General features: G+C 38.8%; 1 protein-coding gene across 1 annotated transcript in view; it reads right to left on the minus strand.

Moving 5' to 3' along the window:
* LOC145359205 (rho GTPase-activating protein 23-like) overlaps positions 1 to 21,078 on the minus strand; it is a 241,368-nt gene that overhangs the window by 71,543 nt on the left and 148,747 nt on the right. The window contains exons 9-14 of the mRNA XM_080213675.1: positions 18,005 to 18,166; positions 15,166 to 15,277; positions 11,822 to 11,879; positions 5,034 to 5,171; positions 2,775 to 3,074; positions 1,584 to 1,636 (exon numbers count right to left, since the gene is read on the minus strand). Coding sequence (XP_080069801.1) covers positions 1,584 to 1,636; positions 2,775 to 3,074; positions 5,034 to 5,171; positions 11,822 to 11,879; positions 15,166 to 15,277; positions 18,005 to 18,166 — 823 coding nt within the window. The remainder of the gene's footprint in view (positions 1 to 1,583; positions 1,637 to 2,774; positions 3,075 to 5,033; positions 5,172 to 11,821; positions 11,880 to 15,165; positions 15,278 to 18,004; positions 18,167 to 21,078) is intronic.

Below are 21,078 nucleotides of genomic sequence, written 5' to 3' on the forward strand. Positions count from 1 at the left end.
GAGGTGTATAAGATTTTGATGGGTATAGATAGAGTGAATGCAAGCAGGCCTTTTCCTCTGAGGCTACAGGAGAAAAAAAGAGTGCATGGGGTAAGGGTGAAAGGAGAAAAGTTTAAAGGGAATATTAGGGGGGGCTTATTCACGCAGAGTGTGGTGGGAGTGTGGAATGAGCTGCTGGATAAAGTGGTAAATGCGGGGTCACTTTTAACATTTAAGAAAAACTTTGATGGGTTCATGGATGAGAGGGGTGTGGAGGGATATGGTTCAAGTGCAGGTCAGTGAGTCCAGGCAAAAAATGGTTCGGCACAGACAAGAAGGGCCAAAAGGCCTGTTTCTGAGCTGTAATTTTCTGTGGTTCTTAAAGTTACTATTAAGTACACTACTAGTCCTATAAAGAATTAGGATTTGGCAGACTCCTTAATGCTTTAACTGGTTAAAGAAAGGTCTAGGTCTAATTCTCATTCCAAGTTTAGTTATTTGATTTCAGATGGGAACTCAGTAGGGGTTCCATAACTGACCTTAATGCCCTTTTGATAAAGATTTCAAATTCTTATCTTTCAAACTGCTGCTACAGGTATGTAGTATGAATATCAGAGGAATACCAAATCAGACTCAAATTCCCCTTACAATCAAGCTAGGTTCGTACAAAGCCTGGACTGAATGGCTGCCTGGACATTGTACCTTGGGACATACAGCGCCAACAAAATCATACCAAAAAAGGTAATCAACACCTTCAAAAGAGGAAGATCAAAAAAAGGCACTGTGCTTTTATAAAACCAAAAGCATTTCATTTCACCTAGAACCCTGAATGGACAACATGCACAGAAACAGCAACTTTTAGTGACTTAAACATTCCTGGGAAGGACATAAGAGTCTTTGCTTCCTAACATTTGGGCACTGACATTTGCATTGTAAGGCCAAATATAGTACTGTATAAGATTGCATGCCAAAGTGAGTTTGCCAAGTTTTGGTAAATGTTCAAAATGTTCTCCCATCATAATTTATTTTTTTAAATAGTAAGATTTTTCCATGAAATGCCACACTCATTGCACAAGACCACAATAGCACCACAAATAATGTCACATTTCGATGTATGTTATTTTGTACATGCAAATCAGGTAGCAACCAAATTTCAAGAGAAGGATATGTAGAATCTGAACACCGTCCAGCATCCTCTGTTTTTTCAGTAGTATAGTTAACCATTCTATTAGCAAAACTTTTAAAAAGCTGGATAACGCAAAAAAATTGGCTCAAGATCACAAAATTATTACAGAGAAGGAAAGCTAATTGGTGTACTATTGATCCGATAAAGAATTCCTGTTTACAGAAATAATTTACAACACTGTCCACGTCCCTGAGAACACTTAACATTGCTGAAGTGTCCTCAGCTAACAAGAACGAAGGGTTCACTGAGCAAGCATCTGCACTGACAAAGATCAGCAGCTTTTCTTCTTTGCAAATTGTTGACTGGGATCAAGGTAACTATTCTCTCACCCAGTCGTAGGTGAGCACAAAACACTGATCAGTTGTGTCATGAAGAAGATGCGTTAGCAAATAATTCAATATCTAATTAGTTTTATTACCTCTGGTTTCTGTACTCCTTTAACTTGACTTCGATCAATTTTGCACTTGTGTCCTAATGATAAAAAGGGCAAAATTAGAAAAGCGAATCCATTAATATTTAAAAATAAATCTCTCACGTGCCATTATAGAATCAAGAAGATAAGGTGATCAGCAAATCCAAAACCTCTAGTAACTGTAGCTGGTTGACATCACTCGTCCATAATTTTCCACATTTATATGGCCTGACATTTCGAGAGAGCCAGGGAGGCTGTGCGGCAGTGTCGGGGAAAACTTAGCAAGACCAAGGATATGTAGGACCTGGTGAATTTAATGGCAGGATCTCAATATAATTTTCTTCATCCATATTCCTCCTAGTAGCCAGCAAAACTGGCAAATTGACCAACAGGAAAACCAATGTGGGAGATTCCACCTGGAATCCTTCATGAAGGTCCTGATAATAGATGTGGGCTTAATGATGGGGTAGGAAGAGAGCACAGTCTGGAGGGAAAGAATTACGTTGCTAGGATGGGAAGAAGACTGCAAACAACAGAAGGGATGCTGAAAGATTCCTTGAGAGGCTGGGGCAGGGTGGACTCCAGCTCTTTCAGGCCCACTAAGTGGTGGTAATAAGCAATCTCATTTTGGAATAGTAGCACTGCCTCCATTTAATTGCCTTGTTTTCCGAACTCTGGGGAACATGACTAGCAGCCATTAAATTTAAATGTGACTCACAATTATTGTGGGAGCTTTATTTAAGTATTTTAATTGAGGGTCGTGCCTCTAGAGGGCAGAACACTGCTAAGGCAGACTACATTGTCACAGTAAAAACAGCAACAGTGGAGTGTAACCTGGGTTCAGAATCACAAAATTGTTACAGTGCAGGAGGATGCCACTCAGCCCATTGTGTCTGCTCCTGAATGACCATTATGACTTAGTATCATTCTTCTGCCTTTTTCCTGTAACCCTGTACATTGTTTCAATTTAAACAGTCAGCTTGTTCCCTCTTGAATGCCTTGATTGAACCTACCTCCACGACACTTTCGCAGGCCATACCCAAATCACTCGCTACGTGAAAAAGATTTTCTTACATCGCACTTGCTTTTTTTGTAAACCACTTTAAATCTGTATAGGAAGTGACACCTCAAATTTAAACCTACAAGATGAGTCAAAGGTTCAGTTATTAAAAAAAAATGAATTTGTATTGTACTTACTTCTCCCTCTGTTTTACTGTTGTCTTGAATAATTTTAATCCAATCCAACATATCATCTCTATCCTCAGCCTGGAACAGGTATTCACAGAAATCTGACGTAGTCAGCCTGAAAACATTCTTCCTTTTAGTCTCACTGTATGAAATATCAATCAAACAGGCCTTAATACAAATGGGCTGCTCGTCCTCACAAGGGGAAGAAGCGTAAGTCACTGCATCTCTTTTATCCTTGTACAGGTACAGGGAATGTGATCGCAGGACAGCATACACTCTTTTCCAAGAACGAATGGTGCTCACAACTCTCTGTTAAAGAGAAACAGAACAATGTTTGGTTTTAAATGGTCTAAAAGGAAGACAACAGAATATCAGTTAATTCTAACATTTTAAAAATAAATATGCTTAGTCTCCTTGCAGTTAAGAGAAAACTAATAAGATCGAGAGAAGTAAGTTCCCTAATTTTAGCAACCGATGAATAATTGAATAAGCAAGAAAGTCAATAGATCATCAAATAACCAGCAGAATTAAGGGATAAGTAAAGAAACAAATGAATAAATCATCAGATAATCAAAGAAAATGACTAGGGAAGAGCAACAATAAAACAATAATACAAGTCAGCAGATTAAGTAAAACTATAATATCCTTCCCCCTGCCGCCCAATTCATTTACTCCCAACCAAAAGGCAGTGATGAGTATGAGTACCTCATACATTTCTAATTGTACAGAAAAGTAGTATTCTTCTTGACTAATACAGCATTATCACAAAATTTAATGTTTGTAAATAAGAGATCACCACAAATCAAGACATCAGTGACTGAATTATTTTTCTTGTATGTGAGATTTTTTATATGGAAAATATCGCCATCTTGCTTCACCACAACAATCCCCTTTGGGTTACTTGCCTATTATTGGTACTGCATTGAGGCATACATAACTGTCGCCAAGGTTAACATGCATTATTCTCCTTGAGAAAAGGACATCAGTACTTACATGCACAAAATGTTCTACTGACTTTAGCATTTCTTTCTACATGAAAATTGTATTTTGATTTTTCGCAATTAGTGTTTTGTCACAGAATCCTGAACTGTGTTTATCTCACAAAGGAAGGTTTTAGGTGTTGCCCTTTTGACAAGGGAGAGGGAAAGCTATAGAATTCCCCATGTGTAAACTATACAAATCAAAGCAGAAAACGCTGGAAATAAACAAAAGATAGGGTGATGTTTTTGGAAGTCCTTTTACTGGATCCTTGATAAAGGTTGCCACCCAAAAGGTAGGCCTGCCTTTCTTTTTAAGATGTTGGCTGATTTGCTGTGTTTTTCAATAGTTTTTGATTTATTTGCTAATTGGAACATATGGTTTCAGATGAAAATGCATAACAGACAAATATTCCACACATAATTAATTTTATACTGTCCAAATACACATCAATCATCATTCACTATACTGCCACTGGTCTTGTAATACAGATACTAGATTTTTAAATAACAAGCTGCATACGTGATATCAAAATTGTATTTCATAAATAAAGAATACACTTCATTTACTGCAGAACAGATCTTTGATCAATAAAGAAACATTTGTTTTATCATAAGTAACCACAAAACCTGCCTGCTTTAGTCCCTTTACAATGTAATATTTTTAAGCATTAAGTTGTCATGTTATGTTGTACTTACATTAAAACTGCTGGATGCTGACAAAGGAAACCATGTTCTATGCAAGCTTACACGAAATATTCGGTCTATGACTGCTTCATGATTAAATGAAATATTTAGATGGTTGGCTTAGGCCGTTATGGTGCTTCAATATTGAATCACTTCACACTAAATATTCCCAGAATATATTATGAATTAATAATTCAATGTCCAGCTTGAAATCAGGATCATACTACATATCATATTAAGTAAAGTGATAGCCTTTTCTCTATTCCTATTCATTTCCAGCAAAATAATAATGATATGAAGTGAGGGGAAAGAACAAAAATACATCACAGCAGATTGTTGAACTAATTAATGTTTTGGGAATTTGCTTCCCTTGAAGACTACAAGTTTGTGTCTTGCCTCCCTTTTTGCAATGCTACAATAGGTAAACTAATATATAAGCTCAAATTTAAAAGTTTCCATATAACAATAACTACACTGCAAATACAGAATGTTTTGGAGTGTTATACAGTTGTGAAAGTGTATACTGTGCAAACGCAAGCTCTTTCTAACTCAGTAAGTAGTCTGCTTAACACAATGATGATGTTACTGTGTTGTTAGGACTTGCCTTTCCCTTCTCTGTGACAAGCTGTCGAAAATACAACCATCCTTCTTTCCTGACGTCACTGAAGGTCACATCACAGAGTTCAGACGTGGAATGTCGCTTAGACCTGGCGTTTTCGGGAATATCCAAGTTATCTAAAGACTAAAAAGTAAATAATAAAATTGAAATTATTGCCCTTAAAAATTATGAAAAGCAGAATTTTAATTTCTATTTAATTCCTGAATCATTATGATTTAAAATGCCTGATTTTGAAACAATTAAAGATGTGAGTTAGGTGGCAGTCATATTTATGCAAACTGGAATCCTACTCCATCAATGTGACTAGAATGCCACCTTAACCAGAGAGTCAGTGGGTGCAACTCCAACAGCAGACACCCGTTCAGACCACTGAAGAGGTACTGTAATACAAGTTTTTAAATTTTTCTTTGTAATGCCTGGTGGATGAGGGAAACTTTTCTGGAACTCACAAGAGATGTTGGCATCTCCTGCTTAGATGATCAAACTATCATCTAAGTGTCTATAAATGTCCTGGAACATCTGTCACCCATCCACCCTACCTTTTTGCAATTACCTTGGGCCCAAAATGCTGCCCAAACTTTCTGCCTCTTGCCATCAACTTCTTGGATGTTTTGGTTGTGAATTTGACTACGGGCATTAATGAGGCCCCGCCTTTAAAATGTCTGGGTTTCCTGGTGCTGCTCCCAAATAGGCCGACCACTCTTTCATCCGAGGTTAAAATTCCCATCAATGATTATCAACTTTTTTGTTTAACAGTACAAAGATCCATAATGCATGTTATTCCAGACATTTCTTCTGCAAGGGAGCTTCTAGACCTTACTAACCACAGCTGAGGAGTTTAAGATGTGCATTTGGATGAATAAAAATGTGACTTTTCTTGTTTATTATAAGAAACTTTTTTTCTGCATGTTGCTTATCTTTTAAGGAGTGTGCAGAAACAATAAAGTTATCCCGCTGATCATATGCACCAAACTCTCTTTGGTTTACTTCAATACTGTGAGACTTCACTCAGTCTGAAAACTAATTTTGTGAAACTCCATGCCAATGCTTGAATTGTCAGATTATTTTCTACCTCCTTTGGAGAAGCTCTCTGCTTCCTGGCCATGATCATTCTTCAAAGCCCTGGCAAATGGCTTTTATTTCTTTGAGACTTGACATTGAGGATCAGAAGGTTATCTAACTGTGGGGAAGGAAGCACCATAGTCAAGCCCAATTTCATCCTTACCAGATATAACATCCTAGCCTGTGAGCCCTTCTTACAGCAGGAGTTACTAGTTACTGATCAAGAGTGGGAATACTAGATGATTTCCCCACCCAGGAGGAATGAAGCCAAATTTATTTTTCCTGTTGCTGTATTAATTGAAGTCAACTGACTTAGTATGGTCCAGGGATCAAATTCAATTCAAATATTAATCTCATTCTCAATGGACTCATTACACACAGGCTGAGATTAAATTGATAAATAATATTTTTAAAAATAAAAAGTTTGATACTTAGGCTCAAATTATTTTAAAATATTTAGAAGGTTCTTGACAGGTATTTTAAGAACATAGAACATAGAACCCTACAGTGCAGAGACAGGCCCTTTGGCCCATCGAGTTTGCACCGACCACAATCCCACCCAGGCCTTAACCCCGTATCCCTACACATTTACCCACTAATCCCTCCAACCTACACATCCCAGGACACTAAGGGGCAATTTTAGCATGGCCAATCAATCCACACTGGCACGAGGAGAATGTGCAAGCTCCACACAAACAGTGACCCAAGCCGAGAATCGAATCCAGGTTCCTGAAGCTGTGAAGCATCAGTGCTAACCACAGTGCTACCGTGCCGCCCAGGGCCAGTTTCCTTTGCCACACCCCATAGTTTCCTTTGAGAATGAATGAATCTTTGACTTTTTTTAAATAAAAAAGCTTGACTTAATGTTTTGTGGAAGAGCTCTGTTAACAAACAAAACTATTTCCCTCTTATAAACTGTATGTATCCCCAAGAACTGTATCCCACCTCTCAACCATCTCTACTTAGGATGTACAGCTGTACAGGGCATTAATGAGATTACATCTGGAGACTTGCTTTCAGTTTTGGTCTCCTTATTTAAGAAAGGTCATAACCGCATGCAAAGCAGTTCAGGAAAGGTTCAGAAGACTGATTCCCTGGGGTTTTCTTACGGGGAAAGGTTGGACAGATTAGATCTGTATCCATCTGAAGTTTAGAAGAATGAGAGTAACGTATTAAAACATACTAGGTCTTGAGGAGATTTGACAGAGCGATACTGAAAAATGTTTACATCTGTGGGAAAGACCAGAATTAGGGACACAGATTAGAAATAAGGGGCGTCCGATATTAGATGGAGATGAGGAGAATTTATTTCTATCAGAGGATCTTAGTCTGTGAAATTCTCTTACCCAGAGAGTTGTAGAGGCGGGCTTATGGAATATTTTTAAGGCAGAAAGGTAGATGGATTCTTTACCAACAATGGGGCTGGTAGGATGATGGAGTTGAGGCAGCAATCATATCAGCCATGATCCTATCGAATGGCAGAATACCAGATTGTGTATTCTTGCTCCTAATTGTTGTGTTTGAAATATTAATATTTTCCACACTGGTCTTTAAAGCTAAATATGGCATTTAAATAAGGAATATAATACAAATCATCGTAGATCAGGACTTTTTAACATTGTTTTACAGTTATTGGTCACAACTTATTCAGATCCAATTAATCAATTTTAACATTCTTAACAATCACTTTATTCCTCCCCTTATCATCTCCTCTTGTACAGGCACCTACTTACTGACAAGTGTTGATCCTATGCCATGTCCAAGCCCCTGTTAGCAGTCAGGAAAATCTTGTGCTCAGAAAAAATATAGTGCCAAATGACACCATTTATTTGTCAATCAACTTTTCTTTGTACTAATTAAATGAAGCTCTCAAAAAAAAACGAATTGGTGCATATCTGCTCATCGACAGATAGAAAGGCCAACTTAATGTCCTCACACATTGTAGCAGTCTCATTTTTGCCACCGACTAGTTAAAATCTGGTCAACTGACTTTCAGAACAGTTATAAGCTGGTAGGACTGCTAGCATACATTGTTTCAAGTTGACTGAATGCTAAAATGATAGATTTTGAATTGCTATTTGAATTAGCCAATCTTAGCCAAAGCAGCAATGGAACTATTTCACTCTGTAGCAGAAATCTTAGGCTGAGAGAAGAATCAACAAAAGTCCCACTTCTGATTTCTATCTCTATCTAGAGTTGCCAGGGAGAAAATATGGTGAAATAAGTGGTAATACAAGTGTTACGTTTATCTTTCAATGAGCTACAAAGAAACTGAATGGAAAACCAGCGCTTTGTGGGGGGAGGGGGGGGCAGATTGGAGGAGGTAGCTGCTCAGAAAAGTGGAGACAAGACCTTCTAATTGGTCATGTAAGGTGGCTCACTGGGTCTGGGCAGGTGTGCCGTTCTCACCTTCTCCAGCGCTTGGGAGCATATGGTGGCAGGATGATGGGCTGCTACCCCGCGAGCCTGTGGCTTCTAAGAAGGATTTGGCTTTGAACATAGTTATTAACATCACCAAACACCTGAAAAACTATACGTTAATATTTTGCTTGCTGCCCTTTCACTCACAAAGAACCCCAAGGCAACTGTTTAACTCCCTTCCTCCTTCTGCTGTGGGATGACCTGCTGTACCTGCTTTTAGACTGCAGAGTTTCAGAACGCACTGATTAAACTCGAGGAACTGCACAGTTCGTTCATATAGGTATCCAATATATCCTTTGAAAATGTGATGTTAGTTCAGCTGAGGTGGCTTGATACACCTCTTCAGCAAATGGCATGCAGTAGATTGGACGTTTACTTCAGTTTTGTGTTGTGACATTTTACGCCATTTTGTTTCTTACTAATTGGTACAGAAATGAAATATTTCATTTTTATGAATAAGACATCAGTTATTTATAATTATTGATCATTGCTTTGCTTTACATTAAAAATGGATTAATCATTATCACATATTTAATAATTTCCCTAGCCAGAAGTTATGCTTAAAATTTGATCGCTGATCAACCTCCAAGGATTTTATTTGCAGTATTCTAATTACATATGCTTTCAATATTGATAATCTGAGATAGAAACAGAAACTGTTAACATTACGTATCAGTCAGCATCTGAAAGAGAACAGAGATTACAATTTTGGTCATAGCCAATGTGGTAATACTGTGCATTAAAGAAATGTGTTTGTCTCACGTTTCTTTGTGAAGGGAATGTTTTAAATTTCACCTTTGATTATGTGCCGAGTTGTATGCTCCAAGCAGCCCACCTGCTGAGAATGCAAAAGGATATTGCTCCTAGTTATTATGGTGTTTGTTTTAATCTGAGCTAATGCAGATTTTTTTATCTTTTGGGTTGTCCCCTGGGGTTTCAGAGTAGGGTTTAATTAGGTTGATTAACAAGAGAAAGGTCATGTGCTAATGGGAGGGCTAGACTTACAGAGAGACAAACAGACAGTTTCTGTCTGGATCTGCAAGGAGCAGCAACTCTTCTCTCTCTCTTTCTGGTGATTGTAGTCTGGGACCTACTAGAAAATAGGCCTCTCTCTCCAGAGATGTTCTGGAGGTTTGAGGACCAGCAGCTCATATCTCAGCATATAAACCTTTTGTTTGCTAACTGATTTTGAAAAGGGATTTATGCTGATGAGGAATATTGCTTAAATTAAAACTAATAGAGATAGATTAACAGTTTCGAATTTAATCTTGTCATGTTTAAATATTTTAATTGGTAAAAGTTAGCTAATTCATTTGTTTTATTTAAATTGTATTGTTAAATAAAGTTTGTTTTGATAAAAACTTCCTAGAGGGTCAGTAGAAGTGGAGTGAAACACCTTATCCTCACATTAATGCCAAGAATCAAAAAAAAAGTTTGGGTCCAATCTAACTTCATAATATACATTGGGGTCTCTGATCTGGTCCCTAAAACCAGCCAAACTAATAAAAGCTCTGACAAGAAAGGTGAGCCCATGAATGTCTTTGAGATGCTTACTGATCAGCTGTACAGTTGCAAATTATGTTTTTTTTTAATAACAGAAATCAATCACGTGCCCTAGATAGAAAGAACATGGCCCATGAATTCTTATAACTGGATTTTCATCTTCGAGGCAGATCGCAGAAGTTGTGAAAATTCTTGGTGCGCCCATCCACTTTAGGGGTAAAAAGGTGTCACAAGGACTGGATTTTCATTGTGGGGGGCAGTGAATGCTTCAGTCAGGTCAGCCCATTCTGGAAAATGTTAAGAGGCAGCCACAGGGGCTGCTGGTGCGGAGGTGAGCTGTTAAAAGGCCCACCTCGTTAATGTGGGACTTTCTCCTAGTTAATATAAGAGAAAGGCCCTACAGCTTTCATCCCTCTTCAGCCCCATGCCCCATTCATATCACCTCATGCACCACCACCACGACGACCACCATCCCCCCCACCCAACTACCTCCTTTGGCTCCATGCCAAACTATGGTATTTCCATGCCCACTCATTGACAACTTCCAATTTTCTTAAAAAAAATCTTTTATTACAGTCCAATAAAAATGTCAATCATCCAGACTCTTTAACATTAACAGAAACTGCAAGCACCTAAATCTTCTTTCTCTTGTGTAAATAAATAGTCAATCAAGCATGGTTTTCATAGCATCATGGAATAGAACCTACAGTACAGAAAGAGGCCCTTTGGCCCATCGAGTCTGCACCGACCACAATCCCACCCAGGCCCTACCCCCATATCCCTACATATTTTACCCACTAATCCCTCTAATCGACACATGTCAGGACTCTAAGGGGCAATTTTAGCATGGCCAATCAACCTAACCCGCACATCTTTGGACTGTGGGAGGAAACTGGAGCACTGGGAGGAAACCCACACAGACGCGAGAAGAATGTGCAAATCCACACAGTGACCCAAGCCAGGAATCGAACCCAGGTCCCTGGAGCTGTGAAGCAGCAGTGCTAACCACTGTGCTACTGTGCCATACCGTACTGTAATCTCTGGGGCTCACATTTTTCAATAAGCTTCCTGGGTGCTCAGTCAAACCTCATTATGTATTCTTGGCTAAGAGCCCAAACATTCATTGAAATACTAAAATACCTGGGTGTGGAGGAGCATAGGTGATGTCTGGGGGAGACAATCTTGGAATGGGACAAGAGAAGGACCATTTTAATTTGCCCTTTGTGCAGACTATGGTTCACTACACATCTGAGGTACTGTGAACTATTACTCTTTAAAAAGAGATGCAAGATGCCATGAAAATTGAAGAGGACTATGACCTGTCTATCCCCAAAATGTAGCTGGCCAGTTCAGGAGTGCAGGGTGTGGTTTTTTGAACCAGTGATGATGATCTAAAGAACGTTTTGCATGCATGGCAAATTAGCATCATTCATTAGTTTCATAGGAATTAAATAAATTATGTTATTCCCGCTAATAAGTTTCTGTTATACATGATGGATGATGAAAGGTCATAAACCAGAAATGTTAACTCTTTTTCTCACTCCACAGTTGCTATCAGATCTGTTGATTACTTCCAACATTTTCTATGCTTATTTCAGGTTTCCAGAATCTACAGTATTTTACTTTTGTATAGGCATCTCTCAGTTGTTTCACAGTGGCAAGCAAGTTAACGAGGTTCATCCAGACCTTCTGCACTTCGTTAGTGTATAGTACTCTTAATGATGATTTTACTGGTAACCAATACAGAAAGTCATTTTTCTTCACCTATTTCTAAAATCAACTCTTACCCCATCTGTGAAAAAGTTCCTCAGCAGCTTCAGACTAGGAACCCGTTTTGGCAATTTCCTAATAAAAATGAACAAGAACATAACTAGGATCAAAATATATCAACTTCCTTGGCATATGCCCATCCAATTATCATAGAATGTGGTTATGAATTGTTACTATTATTGATCACATTTTTTGTTTTAAGTTTAAGAAAAGGTATATATCATAAGCAGGTCAAACATTATGGAGCTCATAACAATATACAAGGCGTGGATATAGTGGTGATAACTAGTATAAAAGGCGCTGGTAGTTGTCTACGTCATCTTTTACTGAGTTTAATAATACCATTGAAAATTAATATAGATAATTCAGATGATCAGCCCCACAAAAAACGTTCATTGCCTTTTCAATTTTTAGTTGCAGTGCAGCCTGATGTTCTTATTTCAATTCTAAATGACTGCCACATTAAATGGAGCTTCAAAACAAGTTTTCAGCTACAGATATTGGCCAGGATCTTCCAGTCTTACCCAGGACGAGGCTGGAAAGTCCCTTACAAAGTCCCGGCCGTTGATAATTTTTTTATACTTTGTTACCTGATTCTGCTCATGACGAGACCACATATAAAGGAAGGGGTTAAAAGGATATTGTGTACACTGAAGTACCAATTCAGCTGTATTCAGAAACTGAGACATCACGCTGAAACAGATAGCCTGTACCAAATATAAAAACATTTTGAGAATCTTCAAGACTCAGGTTTGTTTCTTTAATGTGAACAGAACTTGCTGATTCTAAACTCACTTTCTTGGAACATAGACAATTGCCTGTTTCCTCATGGTTCAGGGCACCTTTTCTCCAATTAGAAATTGAACTGGGGAATGTAAATTAAGGGCAACTTGAGGTAAATCCAATTCCGTCATATGGGTATCAGTTGATTAGAGTTCAGGAAAACATGTTCCTGTTTAAACGAAGGATAAGGATGGCAAGATTGGGAATCTTGGATGACAAGAGAAATTGAGCATAATCAAAAAGAAAAAGGAGACATATGTAAGGTTTAGGAAATTGAATACAGACAGGGCCGTCAAAGAATATAAAGAAAGCAGGAAACAACTTAAACAAGGCGTTAGGAAGGCTAAAACGGGCCATGAAGTGTCCTTGGCAAACAGAATAAAGAAAAATTCCAAGACACTGTATACAAATATAAGGAGCAGGAGGGTAGCTAGGGAAAAGGTAGGTCCACTCAAAGACAAAGGAGGGAATTTATGCATGGAGCTTGAGTAAGTGGGTGAGGTCCTTAACAAATTATTTACATTGGTACACATAAAGGAGAAGGACTTGGCGGATGCTGAATTTAGAGAGAGGAATGTTGATATTCAAGGGCATGTCAATATAATAAAAGTGTTGGGTGTTTTGAAAAATGTTAAGGTAGACAAATTCCCAGGGCCTGGTAGGATCTATCCCAGAATACTAAGGGAAGGCAAGGTGGAAATTGCAGGGGTCTTGTAAAAAATCTTCGTATCCTCTTTCAAGGAGAGGTCCCACAGGACTGAAAATAGTCAATGCTGTTCTTTTGTTTCAGATGGGCAACTGGATAAATTCAGAAAATTCCAAGTCTTACATTAGTGGTCTATTATTGGAGAAGATTATTAGGGAAAGGATTTACTCACATTTGGAAAAAATATAGACTCAGTGGGGAAGGTCATGCCTCTCAAACAGAATAGAGTTTTTTGAGGAAGTGACAAAGATGATTGATGAGGGTAGGGCTGTGGATGTTGTCTACATTAACTTTAGCAAGGCCTTTGCTAAGTTCCCTCATAGCAGGCTCTTACAGAAGGTGAAGTTACATGGGATCAGTGGTGAACTGGTAAGATGGATACAGAATTGGCTTTGACACAGAAGACAAAGTAGCAGGATGTTTTTCTGACTGGAAATCTGTGACCAGTGGTTTTCTGCAGGAGTCAGTGCTGGGACCTCTGTAATTTGTAAACATATATAAAAAGAAATTATTTGGAGGAAATGTCCTGATCGGTCTGATTGTGTTGTCCTTAAACATACAAAAGTTTGGGGGAATTGCAGATAGTAAGGAGGATTCCAGAAGATAGATCAGGATATGGATAGTCTGGGAGATTTGAGCAGAGAAATGGCAGATGGAATTTAATCCAGACTGCATACTGGGCACCTTGGCACTGCACACCAGGGGTGGGCTGGGGCCTAAAGGAAGGCCAGGAGATGCACACTCTATAATCGGGGATCGGCCAGGCAGGATTGGGGGGGGGGGGATGTAATTTAACAGGGGTGGGGTATGATTGGCCATAATGGCTATTGGGGCGGTGTTGTCCAGGGGTGGGGTTTCAGAATGATATAAGAACATAAGAACATAAGAAATAGGAGCAGGAGTAGGCCAACCAGCCCTTCGAGCCTGCCCCGCCATTCAATAAGATCATGGCTGATCTGTTGTGGCTCAGTTCCACTTTCCCGCCCTCTCCCCATAACCCTTAATCCCCTCTCTTATCAAGAACCCATCAACCCGCTTCTTAAAAATATTTAGCGAGGCAGCCTCCACCACTTCAACGGGCAGAGAATTCCAGAGATTCACCACCCTTTGAGTGAAGAAGTTCCTCCTCAACTCCGTTCTAAACCGCCTCCCCTTTATCTTGAGGCTGTGCCCCCTAGTCCTACTGTCTTTTTTGAGCGGGAAGAGTCTCTCCACCTCTATCCTATCCATCCCATTCATCATCTTATACGTCTCAATGAGATCTCCCCTCATTCTTCTAAACTCTAACGAGTACAAGCCTAGTTTATTCAGCCTCTCCTCATAGCTCAATCCCCTCAACTCCGGTATCAGCCTAGTAAACCTCCTCTGCACTCCCTCCAGGGCCAAAATATCCTTGCGCAGGTGCGGCGCCCAAAACTGCACACAGTACTCCAGCTGCGGCCTCACCAATGCCCTATACAGCTGCAGCAAGACCTCCCTACTTTTATATTCAATCCCCCTCGCTATGAAGGCCAGCATCCCATTCGCCTTCCTGACCACCTGCTGCACCTGCAAGCGTAGAAGTCCTGACAGATCTCTCTGTTTCACAGAACGCAGTGATATGTACAGGCACAATAGCACCTTCTAGTGCTAAGCAGCCGGCTTTCTGGCTAGAATAGACTCCATCCGCTCCCTCTACTGGCACGAACACACTTTGCTTCTTTTTTGCACTAAGTGGCATAAGATTGTGTCTGAAAGTTCGCTGAAGAAATGGGCACAATTCACTCCCATTTTCACGCTTGTTCGGCATTTAAAATTTTTTTGGTAAGGTCATTCCCAATGGCTTTTATGCATATATTCCAACAAGAGGACCTGCCCGTAAAAAAAACTTACGAGTACACTTTTCCCTCATCCCGATATGTATTCAGCCCTTCATCACAGGACTTGGACCTCTCCGTTGTTATGGCAAGAAGGTAAGATGAACGTCGACTAGCCTTTATGTTGCCTGGTTGAAGAAACAACAAATGTAATAGGCAATGAAAAAATAAGATTATGAAGCTATAACAATTCCTACAGCTGTTACTATTTGAATGCTGTAGCTGAACTGCCATTGCCAATATTGTATGCACATTGGTACCTGCTATAAATTTGCTAAGTGTTGATTCTAGATATTGTACTGAAGGTATCGTAGGAAACTCCAAATGTGTAATACTTTGTACCAATCAAAATAGACCTTGGGCTTTTCTTGCTCAATGGGTATTGGTTAAGATAGTTTACCACAGATTTTTTTCCCCACTGCCTTCCCGCTGATTAACTCAAATTCTACACTATTAAGAAGCACATAATAGAGTTTTACTGTAAAAACACATAAAATCAGATGGTATCCCAACCTCCACACCAGAAATGGATTGACAGTCTTTGCTCACTCTTGTTCAACATTAATTAAGTCCAAGTTAACCCATTTGGAGGCTTCTCCCAATTTTATAGGATCATCTTTGGTTTCCAAACTTCTTCATGCCAGCACGACTGATTAGAAAGTCACTGCATATGGAACTTAACTAGAAATCCACATCTTATTCTTACAATTTACTTCACAATGGAACTAGCTAAATTTAATATCTTTAAAAGCAGTAAACCATTCTAAGCATCAGAACTAATTCTGTAGAATGATGATTGAACATCACAATCGACACAATTTAGTGAACTGCCGTTATTGCCAGTAATATTTCATGAAAATTCCCAATTAATTCATGTAATATATAATTTGACAAACAGCCACACTCCAAGAAAGCAAGCATTAAGAAGTTCAATGCTTCACGTTTGTTTCCCTGGTCTTCAAAAACTACAGTGGCAGAATTTCAAAGTGATTCACTGACTGGGAAATGTCTCAAGATGTTTTTGAGACTGGGTAGATAGAATAATGGACAAAAGCATTAAGAAAAGTTTATTGAGAAGTAAAACATCTTCCCCACCCAGAAGGTGCCATGATTTTTGTTCATTCTCCCCCAATCAGCAGCTTTGACAGCAAACTTGTGCCATTGTTACTTTCTGGTAAAAGGATCAGAGAAAGCTAACAATAGGATACCTTCTTCAAATAAAATGAACAATGTAAATATAGTTCATTGTCAAAAATAAATGGTATTCAACCGATATGAAAGCGATGCACATTGTCAATCCTAACATGTAATATTAGATAGACTTTTCAATAGCAGAAATCTTACAATTTTCGCAGTCCCCTACCACTTTTGAACTAAGTTTCAGCAGAAATTTCAGAATTGTGTTTAATATACACTTCTTGTTTTTTTTTAATTGGGGAATGAATGCGCATTAGACTTAATAACTACCGTACGCTTAAAATGTCATAGATCTTCATTCATTGATAAAAATGATTTGTTTCAGTGTTATATCACTACAAATACAGTGCCTTTTTAAAATTTATTCTTGGGATCTGGCTGGCTAAGTGGGCATTTTGTGATTTCAAGAAGGAATTCAATATAGCTCTTGGCTCAAGGGGTATGGGGGCGGGACAGGATCAGGGTCTTGAATTGATGATCAGCCAGGATCATAATGAATGGTGGGGCAGAATCAAGGACTGAATGGCCTCCTCCTGCTTCTATTTTCTTTTTATGTTTCTATTTCTTACTCATCCTTAATTGCCTCTGAAAAGATGCTGGAATGCTACCTTCTTGAATTGCTGCAGTCCACATGGTGTAGGCACACCCACAGTACTGATATGGAGCATCATCCATGATTTGGACCCAAGTCAAGTTGGTGGATGACTTGGAGAGGAACTTCCAGGTATTGGTGTTCCCATGTGTCTGCTGTCCTTGTCCTTCTAGATATGCTGGGTCCAAATCATGAATGATCATGGGTTTGAAAGGTGCTGTTGGAAAAGGCTTAGTGAGTTCCTGCAGTGCATCTTCTAGGTGATACACATTGCTGCCACTGGGATCTGTGGTGGAGGGAGTGCATGTTTGTGGATGGAGTGCTAATCAAGTGGGCTTTTTTTGTCCAGGATTGTGTCAAGCTTCTTGATTGTTGTTGTTGTACCCATCCAAGCAAATGGAGGGAGTTCCATCATACTCCTGACTTGTGCCTTGTAGACGGTGGACAGGCTCTGGGAGTCAGAATGTGAGTTACTCCCCTCAGGATTCCTAGCCTCTGAACTGCTCTTGTATTTATATCAGTTGAGATTCTGGTCAATGGCAATTCCCAGGATGTTGATGGTGGGGGATTCAGCAATGGTAATGCTACTGAGTGTCAAGAGGCGATGGTTAGATTCCCTCTTGTTTCGGAGATTGTTACTGCCTGGCACTTCTGTGGTGTAATTGTTACTTGCCACTAGTCAACCCAAAGCTGAACGTCGCCCAAGTCTTGTTGCATTTGGACACGGACAGCTTCAGTATCTGAGGAATTGCAAACAATGCTGAGCGTTGTGCAATCATTGATGAACATCCCCACTTCTGAACTTATTATGAAAGGAAGGTCATTGATGAAGCAGCTGATGATGGGTTGGACTCAGGATGCTACACTGAGGAACTCCTGCATCGATCAGATGGGTAAATCCCAACTGACAGGCACTGCTAACGCCAGCAGAAAACATTCCAAAGCTTCCCACTGCTGGCAGTACACAAGAATGCAGTGGGGAGAATTTCATCCCTAAACTCTTAGGTCATCTATTGCTCACTTATGCTGTAAAACATTTGCAAAATTAATACATATGCAAACTCACTGCAATCCTGAGAGTAGTGCCTTGAATGAACGAGTGGGAAGGTGAAAGTTGGAGAAGCAGGGCTAGTGATGATAGTTGGAGCTAAATTCTGACCACTGGAAACAACAGCTGATGCAGGGATGTGACCAGCCACCAGGTCAATACTTGGACTTGTTGGTTCATCTGTGCAGGAAAACAGATGGAGGCAGAAAACAATTATTAAATTAATTAACTGTACCAATGTTATAAAACACTTTTTTATACTACTACGTTCAGAGGAAGAGTTAATTGTTAATTATTGACAAGTTTTGTACATTAACAAAAAGACTTGTATTTTTATACTCCTTTTCACAACTTCAGGATATCCTAAGGTGCTTTAGAGCCACTGAAGTATATATGGTTATAATGCAGTGTGGTTCATTTAAGATCAACTCTAATCAAATCAAATTTTGCCTTCAGATGTATTATCCATGTATATTTCTGTTTTTATTCACTTGCAAATTCTAAGCCTGATTAACAATTAAAATATTCCAACTGTAAATTCCACAAATAGGTTTACTAAATTTAGAGGCACAAGTACACAACAGTTAAATTTATAGCGTTTTTAGATAAAGTCAATTCACATTCTAAAATGATTTGCAATGCCTAAGGCTGTTTTGAATCAAGCGTCCTGCCAATCCAAAACAATGGATAATTTAATGCATTACTGCACAAATGTAATTTACAAATCAATTCTTTCACACCTCAAACCAATTATTAACAAAAATAATATGCCTGGTTATCAACTATTTAAATACAGGTATCAACATTTTTGTCATTTCCTCAGACTAAACAGCACGATGTAAGCATTACAACTTCGGTAGGTAAAAAAGGCATTACTTTATGCATTTTTCAATTGCATTATGTCTGCATGAGAGATAATTTTTGATATCCATCAGACTTAAATAGAAAATTAACAGAAGCTGGAATATTTTGAGACTGGTAGCTGTGGAATCCTCATAGAACAGGTTTAAAGTACACAGCAAGATTAGAGTTATCACAGCAAAAAATTAGAACCATTAAATCGCACAGAACAGAAAGAGGCAATCCAAAACTAAATACATTTTCCCATATACTTGTATAATTCATCTGCATCACATGACTTTCTAAATTTCCCTTAGAAGATGTAATGGTTTCTGTTTCAACCACTTCCTGAGAGGAAAAACGCTTCCAAATTAAAATAATTCCATGTAAAGATATTTCCAACTTCTCTTTAACTTTACTCCTGCAATTTTAATCTGATGTTCCTCTTCACCAACTCTCTGACAAAAGCAAATAGTTTTTCACTAATTAACCTATCAACATACTTCATAATTTTATAAACCTCTATTATATATTTTCTTAACTTTCTCTGTTCAACAGGAAATAGTTCCAGTACCTCAAGCAACTCCAGTCAAACAAATGAACAGATCAAAAATTAATAAAGCATCCAAAAATAATTTTTTTTATTATGGAATCCAGAGTCTGTTTTATTTTTGCCCAGGTTGTTAAATAAAAATATAAACATTATATCAAAAGGTGGTCCAATTTCTTTTTAAAATATTGGCACAATACATATGAACATACAAATTAGAAGTAAGCCATTTGGCCTTTTGAGGCTGCTCCGCTATGTCTTGTTCTGATTATATAAACTACATGTTCCTGCCTAAGCCTGATAACCTTTCACCTCTTTGCTTATCAAAAATTTACCTCTGCATTAATGATATTCAAGCATTCTGCCTCAACCACCTTTTAAGGAAGAGAGTTTCACAGTATGACAATACCGAAAGATTTTGCTCATCTCCATCCGAAATGGTTGAACCCTTATTTTGATAAAGTGATCCTGAGCTCTAGATTGTAACACAACAGGAAGCATCCTCCCAACATCCACCATTTAGTCCCCTTGGGATCTTACATTTTTCAATCAAGTCACCTCTTATTCTTCAAAATTCCAGCGGACACAACCTGAACTGCTTCCAATGCATTTACATATTTCCTTAAATAAGGAGACCAATACTGTACACAGTACACCAGATGTGCTCCTCCAAATGTTTGGAATAACTGAATAACACAATCTCCCAACCTTTGTATTCAATTCCCCTTGCAATAGATGATAACATTCCATTACCTTTGCCAATTACTTGCTGCACCTGTATATTGTTTGTGATATTCTGCATGAGGATATCTAGCTCCCTCTGCATCTCAGAGTATTGCAATCTCTCACAATTTATATATGCCTTCTGTTTTATTTGTCCTGCCAAAATGGACAACCTCATGTTTTCCCACATTATATTCCATTTACCAGATATTTGCCTCTCATCTAACTTACCTACGTCCTTTTGTAGCCTTCTTATGTCCTCTTCATGACCTACTTTTCTACCTGTCTTTGTATCATCAGCAAATTTAGCAACCATACCATCAGTCACTTCATCCAAATCATTTACATAAATTGGAAAGAGTTGAGGTCCCTGATCCCTGAGAGTCACCACTTGTCACATCCTGCCAACCAGAAAATGAGTCATTTATGCCTACTCCCTGTTTCCAGTTAGCGAGCCAATCTTCTATCCATGTCAATATGTTACCCCCTATGCCATGAGCTTTAATTTTTGCTTATAACCTTTAATGAGTACCCTGTCCAATGCTTTCTGACAATCTAAGTCATCCATCTACTCCACTCATTCCCCTTTACCCACAGCATGTTACTTCTTTTGGAATCATTATTTCCCTTTCATAAAACCCTGTTGACTCTGCCTGGTTACCTTGACTTTATCTAATTGCCAAATAATGACATATTTAATAACAGCTTCTAACATTTTATTTGTGACAGATGTTAAGCTGACTGGATTGTAGTTTCCTGCTTTCCATCTCCCTCCTTTTTTGAATACAGAAGTTAAGTTTGCTATTTTCCAATCTAAGGTGAAGTCACAAGGGATCTGCAGTCAGCCGACAAGATGCTAGTGTTGAAGAAGTGGAGAGGCTGCAGAATGACTTGGACAGACTAGGGGAGTGGGCAAAGAAGTAGCAGATGGAATACAATGTGGGCAACTGTGAGGTTATGCACTTTGATAGCAAGAATA

The sequence above is a fragment of the Carcharhinus amblyrhynchos genome, chromosome 27 (genome assembly GCF_965287045.1).
Source record: "Carcharhinus amblyrhynchos chromosome 27, sCarAmb.v2.hapA, whole genome shotgun sequence".
NCBI classification, from domain to species: domain Eukaryota; kingdom Metazoa; phylum Chordata; class Chondrichthyes; order Carcharhiniformes; family Carcharhinidae; genus Carcharhinus; species Carcharhinus amblyrhynchos.